General features: G+C 51.4%; 1 protein-coding gene across 3 annotated transcripts in view; it reads left to right on the forward strand.

Moving 5' to 3' along the window:
- Positions 1–14,878, forward strand: part of PLXNA2 (plexin A2) — a 206,636-nt gene that overhangs the window by 143,502 nt on the left and 48,256 nt on the right. For 2 of the 3 annotated variants that reach the window (XM_047841079.1, XM_047841081.1), the window contains exons 10-12: positions 7,602–7,802; positions 9,554–9,650; positions 12,950–13,140. In XM_047841079.1, coding sequence (XP_047697035.1) covers positions 7,602–7,802; positions 9,554–9,650; positions 12,950–13,140 — 489 coding nt within the window. The remainder of the gene's footprint in view (positions 1–7,601; positions 7,803–9,553; positions 9,651–12,949; positions 13,141–14,878) is intronic. The other variant, XM_047841080.1, reaches the window with a different exon arrangement.

Below are 14,878 nucleotides of genomic sequence, written 5' to 3' on the forward strand. Positions count from 1 at the left end.
GAAGCTCCCTGAAGGCAAGGGCTGTATCTAATCTTAAATCCTCAGTCTTCTTCAGGGAATGTTTGCAGAATGCATGGGTGAAAGAAGGGAGGAAGGAATGACCGCTTTGCCCAAATGCCATTGATAGGAAGGGTTCCTTGGATCTACCTGTCCAAGATGTCAAGAAATAGAGTCTTACGTGTCTCCGAGTCTTGACCGCAGTGCTAGTTGCTTCTCTGAATAAACATAAGAAAGTCAGACTTAGGGGCGCCTGGGTGGCGCAGTCGGTTAAGCGTCCGACTTCAGCCAGGTCACGATCTCCCGGTCCGTGAGTTCGAGCCCCGCGTTGGGCTCTGGGCTAATGGCTCAGAGCCTGGAGCCTGTTTCCGATTCTGTGTCTCCCTCTCTCTCTGCCCCTCCCCCGTTCATGCTCTGTCTCTCTCTGTCCCAAAAATAAATAAAAAACGTTGAAAAAAATATTTTTTTAAAAAAGAAAGTCAGACTTAATGTACACATATCAGATCGTCATGACATATACGTTTACATGTCTTACCATGTTATTTGTCAATTATACCTCAAAAAGCTAAACAAATTAAATAATAGTAGGCCTTGACCCATCTCTCAAACACGCACACCCATGGCCGTGAATTCTGCTCAGTGTCTGAAATAATATGTGGTCTATTCAGTCGGAAAAATGGAATTTGCCGGTCTTGAAAGAAAGAAACATAGAGGGTGTCCACAGGTGGTATTGAAGACAGGCCATCCTCGGGTGCCCCTAGTGTGCTGGAACCAGTTATCTAGTGCCCTGAAAACCTTTCAGAAAAAGATCTCCCCGCAGCCAGTTGGTGTGCTTTGATGTATCTGACCCGAAAGCACTAATCTGGTCTTAGTGGACACTGGAAATTAATCCCAGCCCTAGGACTCTGCAAGAGTATGGAACTGCTTTTGGGCCAATCTTCTCATTCAGAGGAAACGGCCCAAGGGCCGAGGGTACGGAGTGGAGAGTGGTCCCCCAGCTTGGGAGTCAGCCAAAGAATGGCGAAGGGAGGCGGGGCAGACCAGGAACGGCAGAAACCACAGATGGGGCTGCTCAGAGGCAGAGGCCTGGCAGTGCGGAGATGGTGATAAAGGGTCTCGGAAACTGACCTTCATATGGGCCACTTCTACGCTTCTGAGTTCCTTAATAAAAAAAAGGCGAGGCAGACCACAAAACACAGAGAGAGAAAGAGAAAGAGAGAGTGAAGTGCAGGTCTAGACAAGAGAGAGCAGCTGCTTCATTGTCTTCCAGGGGCTCCCCCTCGGGCTGAGAGAAACCCAAAGCCAAGCCTGAAAGCGCCCTGCAGCTGGAATAAGGGCAGGGGGAATGGCTTAAGGACCAAGACAAATAAACTCTGCCGGGGTGTGGAAGCCAGAAGGCTAATTGGAAACATGCCGGCCTCCCTCATGCCCTTTAGAAGTCACTGGAACACGGTTCCCTCTCAGCCACGGGGGAGAGACTCCGATGTTCCAGAAAGCTGGACCTGAGAGAAGAGGTTGCCACCAGGCAACTCAGGAGTGAGTTAATATTCAAAGAACCCTGGGGGCGAACCCAAAGACTTCCCACCTCCTTTCAGTTTCATTTTCCAGAATGTCTGTGGCTTCCGGGGAAGAGGTGCCCTTTGTCCCTTCCTCACCTCCCACCTCTGCTTAGTGGGATGGGAATGGGCTGCCATTCTTACTGCTGATGTGCGCCAGCCCCTGACATGGGCCCTGGGATCAGCCGTCTGGAGGCCCGGTGATGGAAGCCTGGTCTGCAGCCGGCTCCTAACTTCACTCAGGAAAGACGAGCGGTGTGGGTTCCCAGCAAGCTTGTGAGGGCCACTTCCTCAGCTGCCTTGAATACTGCTGAGGCTCTTGGCCACAGCCATTCACACATCCCTTCCCAACAACTAGCTCCCAGGCCCTACTCTTTTCTGTCCAAAGCTCTGCTTCTGGAGAATTCCACTCCTGAAAATGCAGAGGACAGCTAAGATGCACGTATCCAGCTTGGGCGGGTGCGGGGCGGTGTTCCTTGCTGTATTAAGAGTCCAGTCGGATGTCGTTAGATTGTTCTGGGGACTGGAAATCCATGAACTGCCTCTTTGAGAGCCCTAGAATATCTCTTTTATACTTCCAGTAAGAGCCCCCTAACGGTGAATCCAAAAATCAAAATTTTGTCTGTGTGCTTCCTAGAAACAATATCTAACCAATTAGCTCCATTGATCTAGAGAGCAACATTAATGTACACAGGTTTGTAACTCTCTCACATGTGACAAGAGGTCTCAAAGCATCTATGTCAGCGCAGGGGGCCAGCAGCAGCAGCCGCACCTGAGTGCTTGTTAGAAATTCAATTTCATGGGCCCCCTCCCCAATGAGTCTAAAGATTGAGAGTCACTGACATACAGCATCTCAATTGATTCTTGAAACAGACCCGTGGTGTCACATAATTCATATTTGACATATGTCGTAACCAAGATGCTAAAAATTTAGGTTTTTTTGCCCAAGGCTACAGAGAACTCAGGCATCCAAAAGAGCTGAGTACAGCATGCTTTCTGCAGAAAACCAGAGCCGGTTAGCTTCCTTGTCGCCATGGCCGCGCTTGCCAGCAGGATCCCGATTTGGCTTTGTGCTATTTGGTCATGAGGGTTCAGGGTGTGCAGCTGGTGCAAATCCACCTTCACAGATGGAGAAACTACCCATGGAGGATGGGTCAGTAGTCCCACTTCCAGATTCACAGCCAGCCAGCACGTGAGGTCAATCTGCCTGCTGTTTCCAGAGGTCTGAGGGACCAAGTCCACACTTAGGCTTGACAATAAAGTACCTAATTCAAAAAAAAAAAATGTATATGTATACACACACACACACACACACACACACATATATATTCTCATTTAAACTACTCTATGAAATGGATTCTATTACAGATTAATAAACTGAGGTTTAGATAAGTTAAACAATTGTCTTAAGGTCATCAGATAAATGCAGACGCCATGACTCAGAATGTATGTCCCCAAGTTGACCCTGAATAAGTTGAAGTCCTCTGATACTGCATTTACATACATAACACGCGCGCACACACACACACACACACAAGAAATAAGCAGTAGTATTAATGGTGTTAATCCAGTTTATTGCTGTTTACAGCATACTTTTTTTTTAATTTTTAAAAATTTTTTAATGTTTATTTTTGAGAGAGAGAGAAAGCATGAGCGGGGGAGGGCAGAGAGAGAGGGAGACACAGAATCTGAAGCAGGCTCCAGGCTCTGAGCTGTCAGCACAGAGCCCGACGCGGGGCTCGAACTCACGAATGGTGAGATCATGACCTGAGCCGAAGTCGGACATTTAACCAACTGAGCCACCCAGGCGCCCCTACAACATATGGTCATATGCGTCTTTCATGCAGTCGAGGGTTGTTGGGTATGACTGGCCCCATTTTATCGATGAGGAAGCTGAATTTCAGTCGCATTGAAATTCAGTCTCTTGAGCTCTTTTAAGGTTATGAGCCAGATCTTCCCACTGCTCAGAGCACAGTCGATCTCTGATGGGGCCCCCCAAATCTCTGCCTCCCTGGGCTGGATCAAGCTGTGACATGGTGTTAGCAAGCAGGTATGCGCAGGAGTATGTATGGCTTTCAGCTTTAAAAGCTCATCTCTCTCCATGGCTAAACCAGGCCTAGTGAGATGTAGATACATAAATATCTTCTTTACGCCCTGTCCCCGGGGAAAGATAGAACCAAATAAATCCGATTAGCTTCCCGGGATACTGGCTGCTCTCTCTCTTTGAAGTCCAGTGGGTGAAGATAATGCCATTTCCACATGGGAGAAGTCGTTTCCAAGGGCCGAAGGGTCCCCTGCGCCCCAAGCCGGAGAAGCACAGCTAAACAGAGGGGGCGATGCGGCGGCAAGGCTCACGGGGCTCCCACGCCAGGGTCCTACGTAGCCATGGCTCCTCCTCCCCCGCCTACCCCCACCCCTGGGATGTTCCCAAAGAGGACATCTATTCATCCTGACAGAAACTCAAATTGCTGCCAAGGAGGTGATCCTGTTGCCAGTTGGCTGAGAGACAGAGGAGTAAGATGACCTAACGACAGTGGGGACCAGCAGTAGCAATGGGCATTTTAACAACACTGACAACAGTAGTAACACCCTGCAGAAAAGGAATAATGTGATGATGTGCTCTCTTCTTAGGACAGGAAGTGTGTGTGTGTGTGTGTGTGTGTGTGTGCGCGCGCGCACGCGTGTGTGCGTGCACGCGCATGCTCACAGAAGCAATCAGGATAGACGTGGCCTCATTGTATCTGATGAAACCCATCGCCTTCCCCAAGGCCCCAAGCCGTTGAAGTTCCCACAACTTGGCAGTTTTCTGGGCTGCTGGCTTTCCCACACCTGCCATCAGCCTTCCCTACTGCCATTGCTACCCCGGACTCGCTGCTTCCTCGTTAATACATTCACCAGAACCATTCATAACCCAAGGGTTCTGCATCTACCCTTGTTTTTCCAAGAAGAAAAGAGTATAACCTGGTCCCAACCCCTTTTTTTTCCTTTGCCCTAGAGAATAAGAGAAAGAATCCCACTCCGTCTGGCCTCAGGGACATAGCCAAAAACAAACAAAAGATAAGACATCTGTTTTCTACTGAGGCAGTTTTGGAACCTGTATAGGCATTTGGGAAGCCCCTAATCATTGTCTTTAAATTTACTCCCAGAAGGTCTGAAACAGCAGACCATGGGTATCTTCTGTAAATTTTAGAATCCCTTTAAAAAAGAAACAAACAAACAAAAAACTCCCAAGAGTACTCATAAAGTGTCTTCTTAAGATTCTCCAACTCCAGGGGCGCCTGGGTGGCTCAGTCAGTTAAGCGCCTGACTTTGGCTCAGGTCGTGATCTCACAGCTGGTGAGTTCCAGCCCCGAGTCGGGCTCTGTGCTGATGGCTCAGAGCCTGGAGCTGAGTTGGATTCTGTGTCCCCTTCTCTCTCTGCCCCTCCCCCACCCGTACACGCGTGCACACTTTCTCTCTCTCTCTCTCAAAAATAAACATTAAAAAAAATGTTAACACAAAAATAAAAAAGATTCTCCAACCTCCAGGTTAGACCAGACTTAGCCCAGACAAAAAAGATGAGGAGGTGCCCACCCATGTGTGTGTATATTATATGTAAATATGTATACAATACAATAAACGTGTCTATAAATACGTATATTATATATGTGCATATTTGTCAAAGTTAAAAGAATTCTACAATCTTGCTTACTAACCCAAGACATTCTACTTCCAAAAACACATCTTTAAGACCTTGCTGGTGAAATTTGAATTTGTTCTCTGAGCTCATTCTCTGTCACAGATACACACACACACACACACACACACACACACACCTCATTATGCCTCAGCCTTTTTTCTAGTCTAAATTAAAATTCTAATTTATTAGACGTGACAGGGATTTGTTAGCCACCAAGAAGTATCTCCTTTTCCAGGGGATGCCTGGATTTCCCTAGAGTGGTGTTCATTTTTTTTTCTTGGCTATAAATATATGAAAGACTCTGTCAAGAATGCCCTCAGGGCATGAAAGTGAAAGTGCAGTAAAGAGCAAGTTTATGGGTTGGCAGCTTGACTGACTGGCTTCTCGACAGGGACCCATCTGCTCTGGGCTTGTCTTATGATCCTGTCTCTTGTAGCAACCTCGCCTGCTTGGCATCCTCACGTGCAGTTAGCCTACAGGTGAGGGAGGGCACCAGTGACCCCAGAAGTCTGTCCAGGTCCTCCCAGAGAAGTGTCTGTGGAAAATTGCCCCAGCTTTTCATAAATTCTGAGGACTCCTTACTAGATTTGGACGTGTCCACTTAGTAATCATGTGACTCCAGAAACGGCGGCCATGTCTAACCCAAGCTTTAGGAATCAAACTCCTTCTCAGGTCTCTTGGTGTTCAGAAGGCAAGGCTTTCCCCTCATCTCTGAAGAATCTAGGAAGATGGAGGTAGAAAGAAACGTTTGAGATCTTATCATCTGAGGCGGGTAAAATGTAGTCTGATCCCCTCAGGGCTCACACACCAGGGAGGAATACAAGTTAACAAGATGTTGCAGTTCTGAGGGCAAAACTCGATCATGGGAGACTACTTGTAACCCACCCAGAAGGCCAGGGCAGGGAAAGGGTCAGGGACAGCTTTCCAGAAAAGGAGCCGCAGAGCTGAACTTGAAGGCTAATTAAGAGGCATTCAGCTACAGAGAGGCTGAGGCGAGGTCCGGGAGGACAAAGAGGGCCAGGAGGTGGTAGTGAGTGGTTCTAATGGAGAGAAAAGCATCTTCAAAGGACCAGAGGCCCATGAGTCAGGGACACTGTCTCTCAAAACTCATCTGAAGTCCCATGTGACTGGAGCAGGATGCACGAGGACCTTCTTACAGGGTAAGAAGGAGGCAGAGGCCAGGTGGAGAGGGCTTGTATCCGAGGCCCTGAGAAGAGAAGCAACTGCCTCAGCCCCATCTGTGGTCTATCAGGCCTTCCAATCCCATAGCTGAACTGTCCATTGCTCAACGCTGCCTGTGTAAAGAAAGGCTTCCTACTAGGAATAGCCTCTAGCAACGGGACGGGGACACTTTTTCTGTCCCACACCTTGCAGGCAGTTCTGAGCAGGGCACTAAATGCCAATGGCACCCTTGGCAGGAGAGCTCCATCAACCCCCACGTGTTCCCAAATGCTCCCTCTGAGAAGCACCGTAGAGGGGAAGGGGGTGGGGAACCAGGTGCTTCTTCAAGAATTTCCCTGGTTGGTCCCTGGAGACAGGAAGTGATTGCATTGTGGAAGTGACTGGGCCCTCACCGTCCTCCCTGCCAGAGACTGCTGGGCTCTGTCTTCCTCAAGAGGGAGAGAGTGGGCAAGGGGTCCGAACCGCGGGAAGGTGACAGTGTGACCTTCAGGCGAGAAGCAACACCTGGCCATAAAGCTCAGGAAAATCGATCCTGCTTTCCCACTTCCGTGGTCTCTCATGGTCCTTCCCACAGCCCCTCCCCACCAAGACTTTCTTTTTTCGGTTTTGTTTTCCGAAGCAACATGGCTTTCACGCAGGGCCTGGTAATGAAATGAGATAAAAAGCCAGAGCAAGTGTTTAGAGCATTGCCGGGAGGGCTGTTCCCCCTCCTGGAAAGGCCGACTCAGTTGGAGCCGAGAAGCTGAGGCTGCCGATAACAGAATGCCTCGGGCCGGACAATGCATGAGGGACAGGAGCCCGGGAAAGGATGAAACCAGGAGGCGGGGGTTCCAGGTTGGGGACAGGGACACACAGGGGCCTCTTTTATCCTCTGTGGCAGGAGATAAAATCCACAGCCTGCCACACCGGCGCTTGGAAATTAATTCCTAAATTGTAACATGCACACCAGATCCGGGACAACTTGTGGGCTGGGGAATGACAATATCAAAGCCCCAGGAGCTAAGAGATAGATTTTATTTTCCCTGCTGACTCCCCATACCCTTGAGATGAGGTACAGCCGTCTCGCGGGCAGCCCACCCGGCCACGAGAGGGTCTGGTTGGGCATCCGGGTCCCGTCCCCTGCCCCGGCTCAGGTGAGTAGAAAGGTGTCAGCCAGGACAGACGGGACCTCTCTGCTTGCTCCCCAGGACTGTCCCCAGCTGGTGCCCACGGAGGAAATCCTGATACCAGTCGGGGAGGTAAAGCCAATCACGCTTAAGGCTCGAAACCTGCCCCAGCCGCAGTCAGGCCAGCGAGGCTATGAATGTGTCCTCAACATCCAGGGGGCGGTCCACCGGGTCCCCGCCCTGCGCTTCAACAGCTCCAGCGTCCAGTGCCAGAACAGTTCGGTAAGAGGACTCGTGCTCGGGCCCCGCCTGGAGCAGGCCTTTCTCTCACACCCATGCCGAGGCCTGACCCTACCCCCCTTTCCCAGAAACCTTCCGGGTCCACAGACGGGCCCCAGGAACAGAGGAGTGTGCGAGCATCTAGCGACCCTCAACCAGAGCAGGGCAGTGTCATGGTGACAGAGGAGGCGGGGTTCTGTGCGGGCCCTAATGGCGTAAGTTGAGAGCTTTGTGTCCTTTCTGAGTTTAAGGAGACCTCTGGGCCTTCAGTGAACTTTCAGCCAAAGCCGGTGGACTCCACTGCAAACCCCCTTCCCCACTTAGGAATAACCCAGAGGAAACTGGGCCAGGAGCTCAGCAGAAATAGAATGGCGCGAGGGGAGGTGGGGGAGGGGAGAAGGAGAGAGCGGTGAACTTCAGAGCAGCAAGGGTTAAACCAATCCTGCATGCCAGACAGATAGCACGAGGTGTTTAATTATAATACTAGCCCAGAGAAGATCTTTTTATCTGCCAACTCCTGTCTCTGACTATGGGGGGTCAGCTAGAGATGCAGGGGGGCGATGTGACAAAGGTGTTGAGGGAAGCTAATTCGCCTGGGAGAGATAAAGAGAATCTGGGCTTCTTATCAGGCGGCTGTCAGATTCCCAGGTCACAGGCGCTTGATAGAATTTGTAATCGGTGGAAGGCCGCCAAGTGCAAGGGGAAGGTGGGATGAGAAAAAAAAAATGCAACAGGACAAAGGGAGGAAGGTGGCAGGAAGGGCCGGGGTCAAGAGGGCGGACAGTAACATGACATGCCCCGAGTGGCCAGGGCTGGGCGGGTCCCTGAAGGGGATTCCCAGAGGTCTTCTTCACCGAGAGGCAGGGGCTAGGCCACCAGAGGGCCGATTTCTGAAGCGTGTGAAGGGCTTACAAGTCCCCTGTGGGACCAGCATGGGAGACAGAGCGGACTCCTGGCTACAGCTTGAGCCTTTAATGGTCGGGCTGATCAGATCTGTGACCAGAAGCTCTGAGCACTTTCCCTGGTGGGCTGTTGGCCGAAATAAAGCTCAAGTGCAGCCAGGGGACTCCTGCAGTGCCCAGCCCCCCGCCACCGCTGCACCCCTGTCTGTTGTGCACATGCTGTCCTCAGGACCCTGGTGGGGTTTGCAGAGCAGTACATGAACTTGCTGCAGAGACCGGACTTGTATGTGAAGAGGCAGACAAGCTCTTGGGAAGACAGAGACAGGGACTGGCAATGCCAGGGGACAGAGAGGGTGGGGAAGGGCCGCCAGGGATGTCAGAGCAAGCACCTGGGGAAGGCGAGTGTGGGCTGGACCGGAAGAATACAGGCAAGTTGAAGGGTGGAGGCTGTAGGGAGAGAGAGGCATTCTTCACAAGATGTGAACTGAAAAGAACCAGAGAGGTGCCGGAGCAGGTGTGTTTGGAGACAGGCATCAAAGATTTCTGGAGGAGGGCAGTGGAAGAGAAGGAAGCTTGGATTTGGATTACAGGAGGCACCGAACACCAAACTAAGGGGTTTGGGCTGGATCCTGTTGGCATTAGTGACTGGGAGTCGGGGAGGGCGCCATAGGGATAATTCGAGCGGCAGAAGGGGTTCCCCTGATTCTCCCTTTGCTTTGCTCCTTCCTCAGCCCAGAGGGAGCCAGAATCCCTGGTTTCTTTCCTGCCGTAGTCCTGGTCCCCCGAGATGCCAGCAACCCCGTGTGATAGGGAACCTCACAAGCCATGTGCCCTCTGCCCCTCTCCCCGCAGTACCAGTACGACGGGATGGACATCAGCAACCTGGCTGTGGACTTCGCCGTCGTGTGGAATGGCAATTTCATCATCGACAACCCGCAGGACCTGAAAGGTGAGCGGCTACTTCCGGGCAGAGTTTTTTGATCTTTTCGTGACCCCGGGAAAGACCGGGGCTGGAGGGATCAGAGCCAGCCAGCCGAGGTGCCATGAATAATACACTCCCTCTGTCAGCGGAACTCTTCAGAGGATCCTAAAGCAACATTTGGAGCCATCAAAGGAGTCCTGTTGGGAACCCTGTTTTATTACAACCAGAGCATCCGCCAGGCAGCTGCCGGCTCATCGCATTTTTCTCTTCGGCTCCCAGAGACTTTGAAGTGTCTGTAGAACCTGACCTAGGAGAGCAGCAAGCAGGAATGTCCTGCCAGTTTCCAGAGAAATAGAGATTCTGTTTCCAATTCGGGTCTGGTTCCCCTGTCCTTGGTCCTTCGCTGCACAAAGGTTTCTAAGGCTGCTCCCCTGGTCCTGAGGGTGGGTAGCGGGGGACAGTGCCAGGAAGCTCAGGGCGGAGCTGGGCTGACCTGAGAAGGACACTCCGTGAGGACCACCCTTATTTATGGTCCTATAAATTCATGGGCAGCTCCTCCCATGTGCCAGGTAGCCAGCCGTACCCGCCACACGGCAAATATCAACATGCCACCCTGCTCTCAAGAGTGACAAAGGCGACCCCGATATTGTGAGCGCTTGCGGTGGGGAGGCATCCACTACGCGATTGGGGGGGATTATTTCCCTTAATCGTAACAGCCCTGAGATGTTTGTACTAGTATGAATCTCATTTTACAGATAAGGAAACTTGAGACCCAAAGAGGCTAAGAAATGGACCAAAGTGCTCGCCTCGGCAGCACATATACTGAAATCGGACAGGTGCGCAGAGTAGCACGGCCCCTGAGCAGGATGACAGGAAAATTCACGAAGCATTCCAGACTGTTAAGACAAATAAGTGAAATCTTAAAAAAAAAAAAAAAAAAAGTCGAATTCACGCAGAGGGTAGGAAAGGGGTTGCCGGGGGCGGGGAGGAAATAAAGAGGTTGGTAAAAGGGTGCAGACTTTCAGCTCTAAGGTGATCAAAGTCTGAGGAACCTAGTGGAAACCACGGTGTCTGTAGTTGAGAGCAATGCTTTGTATAATTGCAATTTGCTAAGAGAGTAAAACCTAAATACATATTTGTAATCGCTCTCTATGTATGTGTAGGGTGATGGGTATGCTAATTAGCTAGGTGGGAGGATCCCTTTCACTATGTATATGTGTTTCCAATCATTACGGTATGGTATAATAACTTTAAATATCTTACGATTTCTCTTTGTCAGTTATACCTCCGTAAAACGGAAAAAGGAAAGAAAAAAAAAAAATAGGCTGAATCAGAAAGTTAGAGCCAGGATCCAAAGCAAGGCTGTCCAATCTCCAAGTGCACGTGCTTGACCAGACAGACCACTGTCCTTCCAGTGGTTCAGACCACCGTAGGGGGTGAAGCCTTCTCCCCCCGAGACCCCTCTCCCTTACCATGAGCCACATCTCACTACACTTCAAGTAGCTAGGGCTGCCCCAGCTTCTCCGTCAGCCTGCCGGTCGCCCGTGGGTGCAGAGAGGGGAGCAGGGCCACCAGAGGCCCCCACCCACAGGCTGTCATGGAAATCGATACCACTTTGGCTGGGAGAAAGAAATGGAACCAGGGAGATTTCTGTTCTACTTCTCAATACCCAGGCCAAATTTCCTCACTGCTGAGAGATAGACATTCTCCCTGCTGAGGATCCGGGCTTAGTTCCCAGAGGTTGGCTTTGCACCTGGAGCTTAGAAGAAAACAGCCACATCCAAGCTCTCTCATCAGAACCCCCCCTGGTGGCACTCAACAACTTGGGAGTGTGCGGGCACTGCCATCTCCACGTTCATCCCTCCTAGAGCCCAGTGTTTCTGGAAGCCGTGCACCGTGTTGGGTGGAGAAGGCCATGGTGTATACAGACTTGGGTTCTAGAATCCGAGAAAACGGGATTCAAACTCCTGGCGTTTTCACTTAGTGAGGGATGAACTCAGACTATTTACTGTCCCTGCCTTGATTCCAATTTCCTCATCTGGGAAAGGCAGGAAGGGACGCCCTCCTTCTGGGGTCATCATGAAGACCAAATGAGGTGTTAGATGTGGACCATTTGTGCACGTTAATAAATGCTCACCACGCCATGGTTCACTTGAAGAGTCCCGTTCCCCGCACTTTACCGTAAGAAGCCGCGGGCATGAGGATGTTTGAATGTATTCCCCACAGCTGGGATCGCAGAGGGAGATGAGGACTAGAGGAGTAAAAAATGCCCCTCCCCTGGGGCCTGAACCTGACCTCCAGCACAGGCACTCAGGCCCCAGTCCTGAAAGCTTATGTCTGCTTGACCAGGAGCATTGAAAATGAGTCTCTGAGCATTCTACTCAAGATTCTGAATTCAAAACATCAGCAGGCAACAGCTGAGCCCCAGGCTCCCAAAACACATTTCTGCTGACTGGCCGGTCCAGGGCTTCTAAATCAGTAAGAGACAAAAGCAAAGGCAGAAGGTCTGCAGATTCCCAAAGTGACCTGTTATGCAGCCAGGTTGTCCTCTCTGGGGACCAGGAACAGGACTGGGTGGACTTTCTCTCCTCGTCAGTTCTGCCTGTACTTGGCAGGCCCCCCGGTCTTCCTTGAAGCCGGGCTGACCTCTCCCCCAGACCAGCCAGGTCCCAGTGTATGGGCGGGATGCCTCTCTCTTCTCAGGCTCTACAGTTCAGCCGCCCACAACGTTGGAATATCAGAACCCCAGCTTGGGGCACTAATCTTAGGAAGCTTCGAGAGTCGTGATATGCCTCTTGGAGCTTCGTTTGTATCTGAAATGGGGAAATGAGTCCTTACCTGTTGTGATGAGGGCCACACGTGAGTAAGAAAGACAGTACATAAGAATGTAGTGTGACTTTCACAGAAGAGAGAATAAGTGTGTGTGCCACATCAGGTATGTTAAGGCGCTGTGCCAAGCACTTAATACACAGCACCCCAGTCAAACCTCACAAAAAAGCAACGATCACTCCCCCCCCCCCCCCATCACACATTAAGTGGACAAGGTTCAAGGAGTTTCCGTTGTGTCACGGAATGTGGTGACGCCACGATCAAAGCCCTGACACAATTCGGTCCGGAGCCAGAACTCTTAAATAACATTTTCTATAGTCCCTTTCAGCCACTATGAGGCTCAGTTTAGTATTAATCCGCCATCAGTGATTCTTGCGATGATAATGGTGATCGTTGGTGTTATCTGTGCTGGAGGGCGGTTTCTGTCTTGCCTCCAAGAAGAGGCCCGGCTGTGAGAGCACTCCCGAATCCCGACGTGTCACCCCCTGTCTTGGCAGTCCACCTCTACAAGTGTGCGGCCCAGCGGGAGAGCTGCGGCCTCTGCCTGAAGGCCGACCGGAAGTTCGAGTGCGGCTGGTGCAGCGGCGAACGCAGGTGCACCCTCCAGCCCCACTGCGCCAGCCTCTCCAGCCCCTGGCTCGACTGGTCCAGCCACAACGTCAAGTGCTCCAACCCCCAAATCACCGAGGTGAGTCCAGCAAGTTCCCAGAGCGGGGAGGGATGGCCAGGCGCCGGCCCCGGGTGGGGGTGGGGGCGGGGGGTAGCGGGAGAAGAGTTCAAATGGAAGAATTCTAAGTGTAGAGCACTTAATGTGGGGTGTGGGAAGCCTCTCTTGAGCGCCACGATGGCCCGTGTCCAGGCCCAAATGACAAGCCTCTGGATGTGTGTCCTCGGGCCAGTGCCTGAATGTGCGTGCACGTCGTGTGCACGTGCACACAAGGGAGGCAGAGCCAGCCCAGCCCCCACTGCCAGGCGGGCAGAGCCAGGTGGGGACGGGAAATTGGCTGCCTGATGGGTGCACGTTTTAGAGAGCAGGCTTAGCTCTTCTCAGCAGAAATGCGATTTGGGGAGCTGCAATTAGCTCAGAGTTGCAAAGTTGAACACGGAAGAAGAAAGTCAAGGCAGGCGCTACATTGGCCACGGTGCCGTTTCCCAGGATTTACTCCCTGTCCCGATTTGTTTGTGCATTTTAATGGAAGGAAATAGGTAATTAATTATCCTGGGGGGAAAAAAATGATGCTTCTTGAATAGCAAATTACGAAGGAAGATGAATAGATGATGCGGATGAAAATGCAGCTGCTCGGGGTTTGAATGGCCTGGGAGAGGAACAGTTGTATTTAACTTTGGGTGCATTACGCGTTCATCACTCTTCGCGGCTCCCTGTTCACCGACTGTCACTCGTGGTTTGAAACTTATTGCACATTCCTTTATGGTGATGAGGAGTGAAGAAGGCCTGGGCAGGTAGCACTGTGGTCTGCTCATTTAAGAAAGCAGCGACAGGCTGCTCCTTTCCTGCCTCTTCGCTGAGTGGGATTCGCTGCCCTTTTTCCCGGCTCGTTTTCCTTATTAGCCGCAGAAAGCACCTTGGGTCCTCGCCTATGTCACGGGGTATTGAGCAGTTCCTGGCGCATCCCTGCGACCATGTTGAAACTCCAGATCAGTAGAAGGACATCCCTCAAGATCAAATGAGTGTTGCTAACCTACAGATGGTTGAAGATGGAGTGTTTCTTTAGGGTGCTAGGCGCTGTCTCGTTTAATCCTGTGACTACCATGGGAGGCATATAGTCTCACCTCCATTTTACAGATGAAGAGAATGAGGCTCAGAGGAGTAGAATGGTTGCCCCAGATAAGTGGCAGAGCCAGTATCTAAGTCCAGATTTATTTCCTTATAGAGCCATTTGTAAAGTCTCTGATTTGCCCAAGTGATGTGGAACAGGAAGCAAGGTGTCCTCTTCCTTGAGAGCCAACCTTCCTTCCTAGCTGACGTCGACCAGGCAGATGCCATCCACCCACGTGGCGGCGTGCCCCAGGGAAAGCACAGCACTGTGTCTGGCACTACCTAGGTTCTCAGTCATCCTGGTGGGAAGATGTTATGACGGTGTAGACGCTGTCGTCAAGCATCGGGCTTCCTCAGTTTTGTTTCTGTCTTGGGCATGACCGTGATAGTGCCCACTGACTCCATCCCGTGTCCTTACCTCGCTGGGCAAGGGCTTACAGGAACTTCTGGTTGGTGGTGCCCCAGCCTCTGCCCTCAGACAGCCGGCTCCTTGAGCTGCTCAGGGCTCCTTGCCTTCTCCCTGATTCTAGTGATTTCCAGCAACTGCTGGCCTGAGAACGTGTTCCGCCCTGTAAATCTTGCATCTGCCGTTGTCCGTCTCTGCGTCTCTGCGTCTCTGCGTCTCTGCGTCTCTTCGCCTGTGGTACAG

Source organism: Prionailurus viverrinus, chromosome F1, assembly GCF_022837055.1.
Source record: "Prionailurus viverrinus isolate Anna chromosome F1, UM_Priviv_1.0, whole genome shotgun sequence".
Classification (NCBI taxonomy): Eukaryota; Metazoa; Chordata; class Mammalia; order Carnivora; family Felidae; genus Prionailurus; species Prionailurus viverrinus.